General features: G+C 49.2%; 1 protein-coding gene across 1 annotated transcript; it reads left to right on the top strand.

Annotated features, from left to right (window-relative positions):
* The first annotated feature begins 3,329 nt into the window (after window positions 1-3,329).
* ADIPOQ (adiponectin, C1Q and collagen domain containing) lies at window positions 3,330-9,253 on the top strand. The gene is made up of 3 exons (XM_085306083.1): window positions 3,330-3,491; window positions 6,028-6,271; window positions 7,276-9,253. The coding sequence occupies exons 2-3, from the start codon at window positions 6,061-6,063 to the stop codon at window positions 7,800-7,802; spliced, it is 738 nt and encodes a 245-aa protein (XP_085162209.1). The 5' UTR covers window positions 3,330-3,491; window positions 6,028-6,060; the 3' UTR covers window positions 7,803-9,253.
* The last annotated feature ends 9,515 nt before the right edge of the window (window positions 9,254-18,768 follow it).

Raw genomic sequence — 18,768 nt, forward strand, 5'->3', positions numbered from 1 at the left:
GAAGCCAGCAGCCCCCGGCACTTCGGGGGGCCGGTGGGTTTCTTGCTTTCGAGTTTCCGTTTCCTGACGCGGCACGGCCAAATATTGGATTTGGCTGCAGTTCTTTCATCTGCGTTTTGCAATTTAGGAAGGGTGTCCGCTCCCCTTTCCCGTCAGACCTCGGCAAGCGCAGCCTCTCGGCACACGCTGCTCTTCCCGGCAACACCTCCGCCCCGAGCCGGGAGCACCGCGCAGGGGCTCTAGGAGCCGAGCGCCTCGCGGGGAAGCGGTGACGAGGCCGCGCGGCCAGCGCGGGACCTGCCGCTTCCGTCCCCCAGCGGCTCGGCCGCGAAAGACGGGCCACCGGCTCCCACGTGTTTCTGTCCCTCAGTCACGCTGCACCAAGGCAGCAAAGGCCCCACCAAAACCCTACCTGCTTATTTTCCTTTGTATTTTAGGCTTCATCAAATCTCCGCTCCTGCGCACAGCACAGTGCCACAAACAGACGGGGAAAGGGACACGGCAGGACCGAGCAGGCGGAAAACGCAGGAGACCTTCTGCCAACGCTGCCATCGAAAGCCGACTACGTTCCCGATGTCTCGAGACCCCAGCAGGAAACCAGCATGCAAACGCCCGCTGCTCCGCTGAGTACGCCGCTCTTCCAGGGGGAGGATGGCTGCAAAATAGATCCGAACGTACAAAAAGAGGTTTCTGGTAGAGAAACGCTCGTTAGAGAAGCGGTAAGCTCAGGGCTGAACGAGCCGAGAGGCCCAGGGCCTCGCTCAGCGCCGAGGCGGGCTCTCGGGAAAGCGGCAGCGGCCGCAGCCGCGGCGGGGACGCCGTTAGCACCATCTATCGTCGGGACCCGCTGAGCCGGCTAGCGTGGGAACTCACTGGCGCAAAGAGGCCAGCTGTTCTCCACGTTTAAATTACTCAGACGCGCTCTCTCGATCAATAACGCGCTTACTTTTGAGGACGCTTTTCAGTGCACGCAGACAGACCTCAGGCGACCGCGCGGTTACCTGCCGCTCCGGCCGCGGCACCCGAAGCGGCCCCGCCGGGCGCCCGGGGATGGCTGGGGAACCGCCTCTCGCGGCTCCCACGGGAAAGGCGAGCTCGCCCGGAGAAGCGGCGGCTGGCGACGGAGCTCCCACCAGGGCTGTTTGGGGGGAGTTCTCCGCACACCAGGTCCTCGAGGTTTTCGCCCTCTTCCCCGCCCCGTCCCCCCCTATGCCGAACCCCCCGCAACACGCCGGCTCCTCGGCCCGCCTGTCTGTGGGAAACGGGCTGAGAAATCAGTAACTTGGCTCAAAAGCACCAAAACCGCACGGCCAGCCCGACCTGGGCAACCGCACAGCCTCCCCGGGAACAGCACGCTCCCGCCGCCTCGGGCCAGCGCGGAGCGCGCCGGCGCTCGTAGAGCACAGCCCGGGCAGCCAGCGGCTCCTGCTTTACTTTAATCCTGTTTATAGACAGCTAAATGCAATGTTCTGCTTATTTTTATTCACAGTGAAAACCGGGATCCATCTTTGCATTTGGATGAGGCCCAGGAGAGAAAACCAGGTCAGGCTCACCCAGGGATTTCTGGCACCGCTTCCCGCGCTGTCGGCCTGCTGCGTGCAGTGTAAAGAGGAAAAGGCATTTCAGGAATTAATAATCATCGTTTAGGTGGCCGCTTTCCATGCCGAAAAGACCCCCAGCCCTGGTCAGAGCACCCACCTCGGAGAAGCACCGCGTGGGCGGATACCGCGGGCCTCGTCCCAGTCCGGGACGACTTTTTGAAAAGAAAAAAAAAAAGTTCAAATTTCAGCTGCAGGCGCCCACTCCCCCGCCGGTTCCTCCGGAGACAGCACGCCGCGGCACGGGAGAGGAGCGAGAGGCGGTTTTGGCGGCGCGCCGCGGGCTCTGCCCCGGCAGCGGGGCCCCGGGGAGGCCGCGCGGAGCTGGGCCGGCAGCGGGGCGGGCGGCCGGCCCCGGCGCGCCCCGGGAGCGGGGCCGGCGAAGCCGCTGCTCTGCACGCCGCAGTCGTCTCGTGCTAGCGGGCCGAGCACGCTGCGCAAGCTGCAGCGCGCTACGCTTACAAGAAAACCGCAGGTCCGGCTAGATCCCCATCCCCTTCTACCGGGGCTCCACGAGGGAGCTTTAAGTCTCAGTATTGCCTGGAAAAAACACTGTCAAGAGGCAGGTGCGGGGTGGGGGGGCAGAAAGAAAAAGCAGCAAATTCTCCAAATGCTGGACTAACAGCTTGACCAAAATAAGGGGGGGAAAGCAGCTATTTTACTGCTCCTCCCTTTCTCATTCTCCTCCTCCACACTTTATAAATCTACCCTTGCTGACTCCCAGCTGAACCTAGAGGAAACTATTTATGCATTTATTTAAACTTCATTTTATTCCTTCTGGATAGCCAGTTCTTTACGACACTTCAGTAGTTCGGGACACTGTCCCGTTAACTGGATGAATTTCTGCCACTCCCGAGGACTGCCCCTCGGGTCAGCATTAACTCACGCTGGTGCAGAAGCGCCCCCACATCCCTTCCTGCACAGAGTAACTGCTCTCATCCAATTTTAACGTGAGAGGTTTGTCTAGGGTTCATCTGGTTAACTCGGACCTGCGCTGGAACGATCAGAGAGGAAAGCCTAGGAAAACCTCCTCTAGGTTAGGTTTAGGTTCAACATCCTGCAGCTTCCAGTTTGGAAGGCAAGATGCCCAGCAAAAAAGGAAAAAAAAAAAAAAAAAAAAAAGAATTACTTAGACTTACTTTGTTTTGGCCTAAAGCCAGAATTTGTGATAGGTTGAAAACCGTCCCTGGGCTAAAATTACTCTGAACATTTACCATAGCAGGCACACGCGCCAGTCGCTCACAAGCACAAAGCTGTCTGGCTTGTTTAAAGCGAAATTCTCGGCCCCAGCAGCACTGCCCCTTTCCGCGGGCAATTCCCTTCTTTGGTGGCGGGGCCGGGAGCCGCTGCGCGCTCCTCCGCGCTGCAACGGCTCGCGCTGTTAAGAGAGAAGCAAAAGCGTCTCACACAATAATTCATTTACCGACACACTGGGGGGGGGGGACACCCACACTCAAACGCATTAGTGCAAATCTGCAGACACTTTCTCCAGCCACTGCTAACAAAGTTTCCCAATTTACACTGAGCTGCAGCTTGTTCAGAGGGGATTGCCAAAGTCAAGCCCTAGACAACCCAGCTTTCAAACGCAGACTCTTCTAACATCCCATTTCTGCCTTGGTTCGTTTCAGATTTCCAAACCACTATTTTCTTCCCCTTTAAGGATATCTTTCAAGCTCTCACTTTGTGACTGGATTTTACATAAATGGTCCTAAACTAAATGAGGGCCAGGAAAAATTAATGGGAAATCCCAACTTTTAAATCGGCATGCGCAATAGCAAATGGAAAACGCAGGGTCTTAGCTGACGGTCCTCGTGCCCTTAGGGACAGCGATGCAGTAGCAGGACTTCATTTCCAAAGAGACTGCAGCAAGCCAACTAGGACTGCAAACAGCTGGTAAGCATGACTTTTTTTTCCCTTAAGTTCTGTTTTCTCTTCTTTTGGGCTGAATCATACAGACTTTTCTGTTCACAGGAAGTTTTCTTTATCAGAGTTATTCTCAGAATAGCTAGCAACTATTTTAAACCAAGAGCAGCAGATCTTGTTTAGGTTTATACTCCTGCTTAGAGATCAAAATACCTAAATCAAAAGCAGTCAGGAACACATGGCATTTACTGTAAATAGCAGAGTGCGACCTTTGGATTCACTTCTTCCCTAGAAGAATCCCAGGACGATCAGTTTGGGTCCAGATCTCACGGAATTGGCTCCGCTCATAGCCAGAACCTTGTGCTCCACAGGTTGCAGTTGGGAGCCCCGTGGAGCAAGTCACCTCTGCAGCTCCAGCAGAAAGCGTGCTACTAACGACGTAGAAACGATTGCAGAGAGGAGAGAGATCACTGTGATCCAAGCCCCTGGTTAGTTCCCTTTGCCAGGGAGCACCGGAGTAGGAAAACAGCTTGATTTTTTTGCTGCGCTTTGTGGAAAGCGCTCTCTCATATATATGCATGTATGTACAGTGTTATACGAAATTTTAATTCTGAATCACAAGCTGAGTCACCATGTAGCACTTCATTAACAGTTTTGCTCTTACGGATGATACTGCTGCTGATAAATAAACAAATTTATATAATGCACGGGAGCTTTTATGCCCTTGGTAGCTTCTATATCGACTGAAGTGCACGGGAAGTGCTTAGTTTATCTATCCCTTGTCCAAAAAGATACAACCGACATTCAGACATAACCACATCTGCAGACCATTTCATATTACGTTAATGTGCATCAGACTGAAGCACAGACAGAAACAGCAAAGGCTTTGTAATGGGTTATTATGGCTATAGTTACGTTCTAACCCAGCCCTAGCAAACACAGCCTAAAACTTCTCTTAGGTGAGACACGCTTACACCAGAGAATTTAGTTTCTCAAGTAAGCACACCGCTTACGATTAGAGTCAAGTACAGCAGTTTCTCCTGGAAATCACTCTGCATTTGCGTATCACTGGTCTTCGTATTAGAAGGGAGAGAAACAGATAGCGTAGCCTGACCACAGCGAGAAACCGCGGAGGGACGGCACGGCGCGGGCCGGGCGCCGGCGCGGAGGGGGCGGCGGGCGCTGCCGGCGCGGAGACCACCGCCCGCGCGGAGACCACCGCCGGCGCGGAGACCACGGCCCGCGGCCGGGCAGAAGGCTCCGCGGCACCCTCGCCCCGGAGGAACGAAGGGCTTTCGCCGATTGCCAAAGCCCCAAGACACCACGGCAACGCTGACGCGCCGCGGGCTGCAGCGGCCAGCCCGGCCTGCGAGCGCCCAGGCATCGCGCCCCTCGGCCCCGACACCGCCTGCAGGCAGGGGCGACGGCCCCGGCGCCGCAGCACCGGGGTGGCTACCAGAGGGCAGAGCCCAGCTGGACCGGCTTGGCGTTAGGACTCCCCGTTTCCATCGGTTTGTTACTGCCTGCCGGAGCCTTAGCATGCAGAGCACCCCCCACACCCTGCACAAACCCAAACGGTGTCAGCCTCTGTTATTTAACTTCCTTGGAAGCCTGCATGCCAGAGCTAATAACACACTATTTAAAATACGACATTTAAATAGCTTTCATAAGGAAAATCAACCCATCGAAGGAGTTATTCTGAAATGCTGCTTTTCTTGGAAATTACAAAGCTAAGGGACTCTCGTGGCCACGCTTTTACTCCCTCCTTCATCGCCCATTATACCCCTCAGCCCCGCAGCAGGGCACCCTTCTGCTCCCGGGTACAGTCTCTGCCCAGGGAGCGGTATCACGCAGCAGTAGTCATTTTAAAGTACCTGCTTCCTAAAAGCCTCATCCAAACCCCACAGAAGGTCCCGCTAACCTCTGCGAGCCTTAAAGCAAAGCCTCAAGCTGGCCATCGCGTATTGCCAAGCAGCCCGTTTCCAGAAGCTGCCTCGATTGCTTTGGGTAGCAAAGCAACTGGTTCGAAGGGAGAGCGAGACTCTACAGGTCCAGGGCGCTTTGCAAATTGTGTCGTTTTAGCCCCCAAACGTAACTCCAGTGGAAAAAAAGGTATTTTTACCACTCAGAAGTGATTTGAAACCGAGCGTACTTTCTGCTAACGCTAAACAGAGCGAGGTTAGCAAACTCTGAACGTAGCAGGAAAGCACCCGCTCAGCACAGAGGCGGTGGGACGCGACCCGCGTGCCGCAGGCCCGGACCTCCGACCGGCCGGCGCGGAGGAGCTCTGCGAGCGCCGGGGGAGCAGGCACCTCGGGCCCGCTCCTCCCCGCGCCGGCCTTCCTCCAGGGCCGAGGTCAGCCGCTGCTCCCGCGGCCCCATCCCGACCTCGCGCGCTGGAGCTCGCAGCAGAAGAGCGCTGAACGCGGAGGGCTGTGCCGGCACACAGAATTGCTCTCCGTCGGGCACGTCGATTCAGACCTCAGCCTCTCTGTTTATTATTACGTGTCTCTTCGTTATTCCATTGCCTCTCTTCTCTCTCTCTCTCAAAAAAAAACCTTTAAAGGTAAGGAAGCCGTTGTGCCTTTCGGGACCCACGATGCGGGGTGCAGCCCACATCCTCCTGTGCTCGCTGCTGCTGGTGGCCCTCCGCAGCAGAGAGACAGCCGCGCAGGAGGGCCAGCCCGACCCCAAAGCACCGTGCGCCAACTGGATGGGGGGAGCACCCGGCTACCCCGGCCACAACGGGCTCCCCGGCCGGGACGGGAAGGACGGCAAAGACGGACAAAAGGGAGAGAAAGGCGAGCAAGGTTGGTGAGGAGCTTTGGCAATGTCACCACTGGAGCCCACGACAGTCTCGAGCCTCGTGCCCCCCACGAGCCGGGAGCCCCGAGCAGGTGGTCACAGCGTGTCCCCCTCCCCAAAACCTAACCACGGGAAAACACAGGAGGAGAGGCTCGAGACGTGAAGCACCTCAAGCACTGGGCTCAGCCCTGTCCTCCTTTTTCAGGGAAATGCCCATCTACCCCAAACTTGAAACCCAGCCTCCAAAAGCCTCTCCTGAGCTTCAGGGTAGAAAGACACCTTAATAGAAACCAGATGAAATATTTATGGGGGTCAACAGAAAGACTACCACTGATTTCCCTGAGTGCCCAGTAAACTCCGTATCTCTCAGCTGTCTTCAGATAAACAACATATTTCTTATTAAACAAGGGAGAGCACAAGACAGCAAAGAAAGAGGCCAAAGAACAAACACACGCTGTGGCTGGGAGTAACCAAGCACTCTTCTCAAGAACGGCATGGGGGAAGAAATGCCTTCTTTGCTGCACAGTCTGTGCTTCGGCTGCTCTCAGCAAGTCAAAGGGTTTAGTTGGTTGGTTTGGTTGTTTTTAATTAACAAGGTTTTCCAAATGCTTGCTCTCAGCAGCTCTGCACACACAAAACACAGTAGTGTCTGCAGAAGTGCTTGCCACACCATCCCAGAGAGGATCCACGGTGTAGAGCAGGTTTTAAACGTGCTGTCTCTGGTCCTGGGGATATTGAACTTATCTGGCCTCTCCTAAACAGTCCTACAAAATTCCTGCCTGCAGGTAACTCTGCCATTTGCCCCCTCTTCCTGCCAAGCATCAGGCACACACTCCTGACATCTCAGCAGATACAACGTCCCTATGCCTCCTCACGCAACTGCGCCCTCCCGTAGGGGACGCAGCCCTCATTTCACAAAGTTGAGCTGTTCCTTCAGTATTTTGGGGCAGTGCGTAGCAGCTGCCAGCACAGTGCAAACAACCTCATCAACTACCACTCTGTCCCCCAGGTGAGCAAGGCCCCAAAGGTGACAAGGGCGAAATAGGAAGCCATGGAATCGAAGGCCCAAGAGGATTTCCAGGAAACCCAGGGATGAAAGGGGAGAAGGGAGAAGGTGCCTACATTTACCGCTCCGCCTTCAGCGTAGGGCTCGCGGGGAGAGCTCCTCACCCCAACGTCCCCATCCGATTCAGCAAGATCTTCTACAACGAGCAGAGCCACTACGACGCGAGCACAGGCAAGTTCCACTGCAGCATCCCCGGCATGTATTATTTCGCCTACCACCTCACAGTGTACCTGTCGGATGTCAAGGTCAGCCTGTACAAGAAGGACAAGGCGGTGCTCTTCACCTACGACCAGTTCCAGAAGAACAACGTTGACCAAGCCAGCGGCTCTGTGCTGCTCCATCTCAGTGCTGGGGAAGAAGTCTGGCTTCAAGTGTACGGGGAAGGGGAAAACAACGGTGTCTACGCTGACAACATCAACGATTCCACTTTCATGGGATTCCTCCTTTACCCAGATTTGGATGTCCATTAAAGCAGGAGGCTGTACTCGGTAGAGGACACAGTGGCTTAACCCCAGAACTGAGTTCTGGGGCACTATACGTATAGAATATTTCTTGGAAAACTCTTTCGCGTGTACTACAATTGCCAGGGGTGGAATTCTATCTCCCGAGAAAGCAGTAATTTTATACAAATGACTTCAGTGGGACCAAGAGTTCACTCACACCCTGCTCTTGTTCTCCTTGCAAAAACCTGGGCCCAAGTTAAACACCTTTCACCTTTCCTTCACGAAACAGTAACTCCTGAGATAAATTGGCTTAAAAAAATGTAAAACAACTGTCACTTTTATATTTAAAATTTAAAACAGCCACTTAAAAATTCATTCAAAAAATCACATAATTCAGCCAACATTTTACAATTTGAGTAGAACAGGGAGAAAGCTACTCCTGAAAACTGTATCTGTTCTTGTTCTCAAGTGGCAACAGATGGCTTGCTTTTGCTACTGAAACCCCCATCTTATTAGGGTCTTCGACTTCCACCCATGGTTTGTTGTTACCCTTCTTCAGCTCAGATCCCTCCATGTATTCAGATTTTTACCTCTCACTGATTTTAATGCTTTGTTTTTCCTTTTATGTTTATCCCCCAACATTATCTCTAATTCATACAGCATACTCAGGGCAGGGATCTTCTCTTTCAGTTTGTCTGAAAAGCCTTCCGAACACCCATGAGGCTACATAACAAACATTACCCTGTGACTACATGGCTTTGGGCATCCTGAAGGGGTTACAGATGTGTTGGTCTCAGAGATGACAACAGCTGGAAATGAGAGCAGTTCCCCTACAAACATCATGCCCGAACCAGAGACAGAAGGCCCCTCGAGGTTCGCAGGCAGATAAGGCATCAGTGTGGAGGTGGCCCTTCCAAAATCACTGTCCTGGCTCTGGAAGCAATGTCATCCCATTCAGCCTAGAGGCTGTATGGAGCAAGATAGAAGAGATCTTGTTCCATCTCCTACCTGAATAGCTCCCAAGCGCAGTCAAAAGTTGAGGACAAACTGTCCTCACTAAGCATGTCGTTAGTAAAGGTTAGCATGTCAGTTGGGCACAACTTCAGGTGGTGCAGCCTCACACACTGAAACGGCTGCCAGGATCAACAGCTGGGATCTGCCCCGGCTCTCTGCAAGGTTAGCTCAACACTGTGTACTAAGGCTGGGACTAGTGACAGTACTGCCACAAACTCCTTTCCCAAGGAGGTTTGTCAACTTTAAGCTAAAAGATGATTTGATACCTTCTCAGATATGTACAAAGAAGAGTCCTGTTAAGCTTCAGAACATGCTAACGCACATCTGACAATGTATTATTACAAGCACAGAACAGCACGAAGAGCTTCAGATGGAAGTATTTCCAACAGCAGCACGTTCTACACTCCAGTGAATTAACACATTACAAATAGTAACAATAAAAAAAAAAAAACACACAGTAACAATGTCGTATTTTATACGCGTCGTTGGGAAGGGTTTAAAGAAAAGGACAATTTTCTAGCTTCACCAGGCAGCTCGGGGGGGGGGGGGGGGGGATTCTAGTAGGGAAACCAGAAAAATCATCTGTTCACTGAAAAAGTAACAGAAGAACTAAAACTTTCCCAAATGCATTGGGCTCCCATGGACTCCAGACTCAGCAACAGAGAAATGTGCAGCCACAAAGTTCGGTCCATTGTGGCCAAATTCACAAAAGAAAGTGTTTAAGAGAAAGCTTTACTGACAGCACTGGCCAGGTTTCCATGCACTCAGTTTTAAGATACATATCCTCCCTCCTGATGAGAAATTTTCTCCTTTCTCACGAGAAGTTTTCTCTAGGCGGAATTTGGAAACTTTCGGCATTTGTACAGATTTGGAAACATGGCAGAAGCAGAAGGAAGCTCTGCAGAGTCCTGGAGGCACATGTGGGATATCAGCCCTGCATCCCAAAGCTAGGAAGCGTGACATGTCCCAGAAGCACAGAGACATGTCTGGAAGCCTCAGAGAAACAGGACAGCCCGAGAAAAGCAGCTTATTTGATTTATGTGAACTAATACAAAGATTTTGTGGAAATAATTGTAGTATCTAAACACACTTTGACTACCTTCGGAATGTGCTCCACAACATCTCCCTCACAGAATTATCCTTTCCTTCAGGTGACTGAATCCTCATTAAGCAAGTCAAGACAGTTTGTGTGTTTCAGCAAAAGTACTGAACTTAAGGTGGGTTTCTCTTTTTTTTTTAAAAAAAAAAAAGCTTTGAATTTTGATATTTCTATCATCAGCCAGCCACATACTGACTAGAACATTTTGAGGAATGCAGTTCGCCTGTCTCTGGCCAGATGCAGCAATAAACAAGGTTATCCAGCAATACATTTGCAAGCATTAGCTTTGCAAATGGATCTCAAAATTCACTCCTATCCTCAGATTACATAAAGACTAAATCCAGAGTCTTTATCCAGATAAAGGTTTTCATGCCTATTTTACTGCTCCAGATTTACAAAATATATCTGCACAATGTGCATGAATAACTCAGCTGCTTGCACAGAGTAATAAATTCTAATTTAAGACTAAACCTCTCCTAGCAGAGACTCATGACAGCAGCTGCCCAAGCCCCGGGAGAGCCCCAGCACTGCAGTGGGAGCCGGCAGACTAAAGCACAGTGCCCACCCAGATGACAAGGCAGTGGCACCCTGAGGTAGTAGGCACACAGATAGTTCCCTCTGGCTTTCCTCAGAAACTGCTCATCTTCCTAGCTTTCACTGAGGCTTTACCGTCTCACCACCTTATGCTGTACTGCCTCCTACTTGAATAAGATGAACTCTGGTTTCCAGACTGTTTACTCAAAAATGTCTAGTCTGAATTCATCATGACTGGTCAGCCAAAGATGACCTGTAGCCCAGGAGACACTGAATATCAAAATGCCCATACTAGATTTAGCAAGGACTAAACAAACGCTTAAGCCGATCGTGTTGAATTCAGACAACTGCGAAAACCTCAGCCTCTATTGTGTGAAATAACGGCGGTAGTGGTGGGGGAACTAATCCACAAACAAAAGGTGATTTAACAATGCAGCAATTCCTGGATCAAATGCCGTAAGAGGCTTAAATCTAAAGGAGCAAGTTAGAGCTTTTGCAGTGGTTTTTTGAATGTATTTAGATAGATTTTCTGAAATGACCAAAGAATGGCCAAAGCACTAAAAGACATTCAGGATAAACACTAGGAAAACACTAGTTTAAAGACTGGTTCCTAAAGAAGCAGCCAAAATGAATTTTTGCTTTCCTGGCCACCACACAGCAGGAGCATATATGCTTACAGCTTTATTCCATGCACTAAGATTTGAGACTTAAATACAGCTTTTCACACTGCCACATACATCTGATGTTGCATATTTGTACGTTTAAAGCTAGAGAAACCAGGATCTCTCATCCATGCTGTCCAACAGCTCCATCATCTGTGTGATGTCTATCAATACAACTTCCACTCACACCAACACCCTCTCCCACCTGAAATTATCATGGCCATAGTGTCACGAGTGCAGTAGGAACTCAGGACCGGGTCTATACCATCCCTCAGAGCAGTCCCTCCAAATCCCAGAGCGTTGCTTGCCCTCTGCATCATCCCACTCCAGCAGCCAGAATTTGCCCCACCTGGGATGTTTGCAGATGTCATTGGATCTTGCATGATGATCCACCACGTGGAAGAGGTCTGGAGTCACCACTGTCCCCCAGTCAGCCTCCTTGCCACCGTGACAGCAGGACAGCCAGGGGCTGCACAACGAACTGCAGCACTGGCCTCAGGGCTACTAAGCCCTGCAGGAGGGCCTCAGCCTGTGCATCCTTGTTTCAAAGTCTGGCTCTGGTTTGGGTTCCAGGTTTAGCACCATCCTGGTTCCAGTGTCCCAGCTGTAGATGTGCTCAGAGGCTGTGTATCCAGAAATAGTCATAAAGATGTCATAAGTGATGGCAATACGTTTATAAGACATACACTCTATTGTGTGTGTATGTATGTGTGTGTGTATATATATATATATATATATACACACACACACACATACATACACACACACACACACGAAATCATGGATACAATAAAGCCCCACAATAACACTGAATATTCATACATGTAACGTGTTATCTATTTCATTAAGTGTTTAGCCTCTTTATGGCCCTGTGGTTGTTTTTTTCCAAACTGTTCTATAAACTGCAGCCTCCCATGCAGGATTGCCTCCTTGCAGGCTGCCTGGGGACATCAGAACGAAGGTCCCCATGATCTGCATCGCTCTGCTCACAGAGAGCAACCAAGCATGAATTCAGGACCTGAGAGACTAGGGAACTTTGAGTCCAGAGCAGGGAACCACAGGGCTGACAAACTTGCCATCAGGAGAGGTGACCATCAGAGCCAATCTTCAGCCGTTTCCAGACGGGGAGAGTGAAGCAGCAAGGCAGCCATACCCAAAGCACATCAGCCTGCTCAGTGGTACTGCTGCCACACAGGGCCACCAGCAGACCCGGGCTGTGGGGCTGACCAAGGGACACTGGCCAGCTGTGGCAGGAGCCCAGGCTGGTACCCCTTGGCCCAGGCTTGAGCTTGGCCACAAAGCATCTGCAGAGACCTTCATCCCCACTGAAGTGTGAGGCGAGTTGCCAGGACGAGGGCAGCACCAGCGAGAGCGAGGGCCGGGTGCTGCTCACGCTGGCTGCCGTACACCCCGTGCCAGCTCACAGGCTGGGCTCACCAGCAGCCAGCGTGGCTAGCATTGCGCCAGGTCTCACCCTTTCTCCTCTTGCTTCTGACTTGCACCGCTTTCTCCTCTTAACTGGGCTTCCTCCATACATGAGGCCAGGTCACTGTTGCTTTCCCAAAAGCAAATACCAAACGAAAGGCACACAATTCCCCTGCCTTAGCAATACCCCAGCTCCTCGCAAGCTGTGCTTACGCTGCTCTGCAGCACCCCTGCAGTCACGAGCAGCCCTATACTCCCAGGCTGTCCACACTGTTGATTCCTGCCAGAGACACCTTAATTCCCCTCATACTTCTCCCAATTTCTCATACAGCATATTGTTTCCAATTTGCAGCAGGGCTCTCCTGTAGTTACGCTTAACCAGCAAACTCTCCCAAGTGCAGCATGGCACTCCAAACATAACGGTGCTTACGCGCAAAGAGTGCGTAAAATACACACAATTACAAGCACAAACACTGTTGCCTCTGTAAGCAGTAAGCATGCATAAAAAAAAAAAGAGGGCAGTGCTAAAGACAGAGCTGGGTTAATGCACAGTCTGCCTTCTAAAAGTATTTACCTATTCAGTAATCCAGGGCACAGCGGTAACAGGGCAGCAGGACAGCAAAGCAATTCTGTTACAAGCCTTCTCTCAGCTTCCTTCTTGAAGCACAGATCCATCTTTACAGGACATTTTCCAAAGCATTTGACAGAATTAAACCTCAAGGTTTAAGTTGCAGGCTAAAATCCTGAACGAGTATGGACCTTCCAGTTCCATTTAAAGAGAGAATAGTAGAGTTGCTATGTTAACTGTATGTTTTATCAAGAAAGAAAACACTAAATACAGTCAAGATGAAACACTTCAGATCTAAGGTGTAAGCGAAAGACATTAAAAGTACTGGTGTTTTTTATATTGAGTTTTCCACATTGTTAAACTGTAAATACACAGATATGATTTCACCAGAATACTTGCCCTTTGGCATGTCAGCAGAGATGTGTGTTTCACCCACACCCCCAGAAACAACTGCTTGCTCTCTGCTGCGTGACAGGGATGTGCCATGCAGGCTGTGCCACCCCTTGTCACCCCTCCAGGCACCTCGGAAACCAGCACCAAACTGACGTGCCCGAAAGCCCCTCTGCGCCTCCAGAAGGGGCAGCCACCCCGTCCCAGCTCTCCTGCCAGGGGCTCACCCCATCAAGCAGGGCAAACCCAGCCACAGCCTGCACTGAGCAGGGCAGGTGCAGAAACACCTCTGCTCCACCGCAGCTGGAGTCAAGCCCTACAGCTGCCCTTAGCCCCGCCGCTACCACGTCCTGGTGCAGGGCCAGGAGGGGCCCGTGGGACGCTGGGTGCAGAGGCAGCTCTTGTGGGCACTCAGCCGGGCTGACAGCAGCAGGGACAGGGAGCTGCCCCCAGCCCCATGCTGCACTTGGGGGAGAGCTGCCCATGGGATTTGGGAGGATAACGATGTTACGGTCAAAGAGCTCTGGGTTGTGGGTTTTTCTTTGTTTTGTTTTTAAATGAAGTCAATCTTTTCCATTACTAAGGCAGTGTGTACGTATATTCACCCTCCATAATCCTGTATGGTGTCAAACCTGGCCAAAACAAGTACTGTCATCCCCAGCACAGGCTGGCTCCTCTGGACTGTCGTGCTTTGAACAGCTGATTAAAATATAACAAAACAGCTGAGAATGACATTAGCATATGGAAAGAACCATCTGCTCCCTGACAACATTTTCTTACAAAAAACAAAACAAAACAAAAAACTACAAACTCCTACAATAGATGAAAAGCACAAAATTAGGTCTCACTATTTTGCCATTCTAGCTGTAGCAGATTTAAACAGCAGGTTTTGTCTTGGAAATTAATGTATTGCTACAGGAACACAAACCAGACTGTTCTTGGTGTAAATGCTGCCAGCAGCTCCTATTAGATCACAAATAATATGACTAAGACACCAAGAATGACATCTTATATGTCAGTTGTAAAGAGGGCAGGTTATAAAAAGCGCACTCAGATCCTTTGATCATAATGTTTCTGTTTGACCCTTTCCTCTCTGCCTTGCTGCTCGGAACCAGCACTGTACTGCAAGTCCATGAACAGCACGACCCTACGGACCACAGAGAGAAGGAGCAGGATTAGAAAATTCTTGCAAGAACACTAATAAAAGTTGCCGCGCTAGCAGCCAGTGAGAAGTAACATGTTTACAGCTGGCATGAAAAAGGAGAGTCTGGCTAGGAGTCTCTCATTCCAGCAGGGAAACCATCTGTGAAAACATCCATGCCCCCTTCAGACATAATTATAAGCTGATCATAATTGTGCCTCAACCCCGTGTAATCACTTGTGCCAGTAATTACTAGGAATACAAACAGGCACGGCACATGTAACCTTTCACGGAACCGTGAACAGCTACAAGAGACATAAATGTTTTTTTTCTAAGACTGCATCGTACTTACTTGCCAAACGTAAACTCACTAGAGGCACTTAGGCATGGCAGAAGACAAAGCAACTAGAATAAAGTCCTACATTAACCTAATCAATCATTGCACTTTCATGCCATCAAACTTAAGTTTACTCTTTGAATACTTAGGATGAAATCAATCCTCAGTGCACCCCGATCAGGAGCAAGACTGCCACATTTTTATGGCATGTGTTTGTGTTAGATGTAGGTATATGACGAAAAGATTTTTCAGTCTGATAACTGCTGAGACTGTAAGTCAGCAGATCCCATCATCAGTTCATCCTTAGGCTCATGCCAGGATACCAGTTCTACGTAACACAGTTGCTTTTTCAGGACAGCTGTGCAATTTTCTTACACATATGACAGGACTGCAGGATCAGCTTTTTAAATCTTCCACCATTCCAGTGGGGAGGAAAAAAGGTTTATCCCAAATGAAAAGGAAGCATTAAACAGAACCAACCCACCACTTGGCATCTCCTCTGTGTGGTGTACCAGACAATTCCCTCCCCAAACGAATTCCGTGGGATCCTTCCCATACAGCCATAAAAGGGCACCAGGGAGGGAAGAAAAGGGGTAGATCCCACTTGAAGTCTATCTCTAAATCCCCTTATAGAATCAGGAATGGGAAAGAAAAGGGGCTATGAACCAACACACATCTGTTCTTAGGCCAGCAAAACTTTCTCCGCTTCCTTGAAAAGCCATTGTTCAGAGACGCTATTTTAAATGTGCACCATATGTTGTTAAACTGTAAGGCAAAGGCAAATCTGTCGTCATGAGAACAGAGAGACATTCCCACACCACAGGACCTGTACCACAGCGATGCAGAAACCATTGCAAAGCAGTAAGAGACCACATATAGTCAGCTTAGGAGTGTCATCCGTAACACCCAGAGGGGAAAAGTAATCAACTTGAAGGTGAGTGCATGGAGAGTCCTTCCAGGTTTCAAGGGCAAGTTTCAAGGCAAGGCCAGATATCTCTTGCCCCTCAGCACAGAGGGGCAGGAGACAGATCCCACAGACAGAACATGCTAGCTGAAAGACTACAGCAGCATGTTGCTAAACAAGCTGTGTTGGGATTTGCGAATCAGGCGCACACTGATGAGAAAGCTCTCGAACAGGACAGCTAGTGTCCACGGCCTGGATCCCCCCGGCAAGCACCCTCACGGCAGTATCTTTGGCTGGGTCAGGGAGACTCCCCAGACACTGCTGCAGGCAACTCCTCTCTGTACCAGGAACGCTTTGTACATCATTATCTGCTTGGTCAAAGCTTTGATACATTTCTTGACACAGTCCCTCACCTGCAGTCACCCAACCTGTATGTAACACTGAACTGTATGACTGTTTACTCACAGTGATATACAAACCAGGGTCTTTTTCTCTCAAAAAAACCCTCACACAGTTACACAAAGTTCATACATGCATGCCACAACTGCAGATTAACTACGGTGACCACCGCTAAAACTACAGGTGACCGAAAACTTGCTACATGCAAACTGAAGCTTCCATAAACAGGAAAAAAATATTCACAAAAAGAAGTTCCTATTTGCTGGTTTAAGAAGCTTTAGAAGGCACGATCTTGCTCTCCTTGTGCTCTGAAATCCCTGTAGTACCTTAAGAGCCCTAATTTGTATTGCAGTTCTGACTCTACTGCTTAGCAAAGACAGACATCTGAGAGAATAAAAAAGCAGCTGGTAAGAGAGGAAAGAAGCTAGAAGTAGTAGTATAGAAGCACATCCTTTCCCTCAAACCCATCCCTCCTGCCAAGGACTTCAACTTGTGCTGTGCTAGTGCTTTTTCAGAAGGGCCTTGACATTAGGGTCACATTCCTCTTCACTGCAAAGGGTGGGGGCTTGCAGAGAACAGTGCTACACTGTCATCTAGGAAGCTTGTTTTGACACGTGGAACAACTGCGCATTTAGAAGAGGAAGATGACTGCCAGCCTCCCAGCTGACTCTGTTCAAAGAACTAAACTTACTCATCTTAAATCAATTCCTTCTTTACTGAGAAAAATATTTACTACTGTTATTCAAGTAAAATATTGAAAGGAAATCCTTTTCCTTCCCTAGAAGTTAACTACAAAAAGCCCCAAACAAAGCAACTCGGAAAACCCAGTATCACACTAGGTCTGAGCTTGTCTGTTCTTCTCAGAACACACGAAGAACACTTAAGCTTCAGGTTCTCCTGATAGTCTGGCAGCTAGTTCAGGAAAAACACTACACAAATAGAATTCACAGAGCCTTTAACCATATAACTCTCTTAAAAACAACCCTCACAATGACTTGATTATTTTCAGTTGGAGGTGAACTGCACGTTAAGTATAACACTTAGCAGTCACCCGCAAATGGAGAATCAGTTTTGTGAGACTATCAAAAAAAAAAAAATGTTTCACAGCCATTTCTCTCATCTGTGCTGCAAAACTAGCTGTGCCCATTCTGAAGTATTTTATCACTTAGGGCTTCATCCTGCCAAGATTCATGCAGACCCTCAGCTTCACACACTGCAAGCTGTCCCACAGGAGTCAGCGGCACAACTCATGACACTAAACTCACTACCCCCACAAACCTTTTCAGTCTAGATTTACTGAGCACCCAGCAGCCTGTGAAGTAACAAACACCAGACTACATGTGTGTTGAATGCTGTTAAGTCAGATTCATTCTCCTACTCAAACACATACGATAAGGGTTGGCAATCACTAAAAGCATAGCAACAAAAGCGCAATAACTGAAACGCTTAAGGCAGACAAATACCCTTTAAATCAATTTTTATTGGAGATTCTGACACCTTGTAATTATTTCCTGACAACAGGCTAACTGCATGCAGGCTAATTAGACTGAAAGACTTGACAAATGATAACTGAGAAGCAATTCAATGCTCAAGGGCATTCTGTTCTTTAGATTGGGTACTTCTTGGAGTCCTGTTAAAATGGAATGGCCAAACAAATCACACTTCCTAATGAAAATTCTTACAAATGTACAATCTTTTTTAGAAAAAGGAAACTATTTACACACACACTGCACTCACCCATTCTCACTGAAAGGGAGAGTGCTTTAGCATACGAAGAGAGCTAGAAACACAAAACAACACACTTTTCTCAAAGGGCCAGTAGAGGTGCTCACAGTATACCCTGCACGTGCTTTCCCTGCTTGCCTCCTGGCGTTTCACTGACAGCCAGTGCCTCGGCCAACCCTTGGTATTAGGCTGTTCTGACTTTGAAGAACGTTCACACTCATTTCACTTCGTGCTGACAGAGGGGAAGTAAGGTATGCGACCTTAAGTGTGAGCTCAGTATCTGTGGTATGATGTGAAAGAATTAACTAGAATTCACAGTATCTACAGTGCTATCAGTGCACACTAGAACAGCTCATGAAATTCAGCAGCATTCTTCCTAAGAGATTTTACTACTCTAGAACTTTAACACATGGTATAGAATTTCCTTCCCTACAGAGAGCGTACATCCCAGGTCCTAAGTGCCAGCAGTACTTCTTACACTGTTTTTAGCACGACAGACAGATTCTGGAGGCAGAGGGAACAAAGTAGCAGGGAGTTATAGATACAAAAACCTACTTGGAACAAAAACTCTTCAGTTTAGATTGTGCTGGACCCACAAGGATTACTTGCATACTATCCAGATTCATAAGGATAGGTCCCATGTTTTGATCAAGCAAAACCAGTATTAGCACTTTCAAATCAGTTCTCTGCTGAAGTTTTCAACTTCTCTAAGAAGATGATAGAATAAAATGAAAAACGGTTCATGAATGAATTGACTATTCAGGATGGATTGATATAATGCCAACTGTGAGCAAA

The sequence above is a fragment of the Rhea americana genome, unplaced genomic scaffold (assembly GCF_003343005.1).
Source record: "Rhea americana isolate MKP2758 unplaced genomic scaffold, rheAme1 scaffold_231, whole genome shotgun sequence".
Taxonomy (NCBI): Eukaryota; Metazoa; Chordata; class Aves; order Rheiformes; family Rheidae; genus Rhea; species Rhea americana.

Excerpts from the sequence above, each read along its gene's own strand:
- ADIPOQ (XM_085306083.1), top strand. The coding sequence starts at position 6,061 with ATGCGGGGTGCAGCCCACATCCTCCTGTGCTCGCTGCTGCTGGTGGCC. Across the intron at positions 6,272-7,275 it reads GGGAGAGAAAGGCGAGCAAG|GTGAGCAAGGCCCCAAAGGT; the intron begins GTTGGTGAGGAG and ends TCTGTCCCCCAG.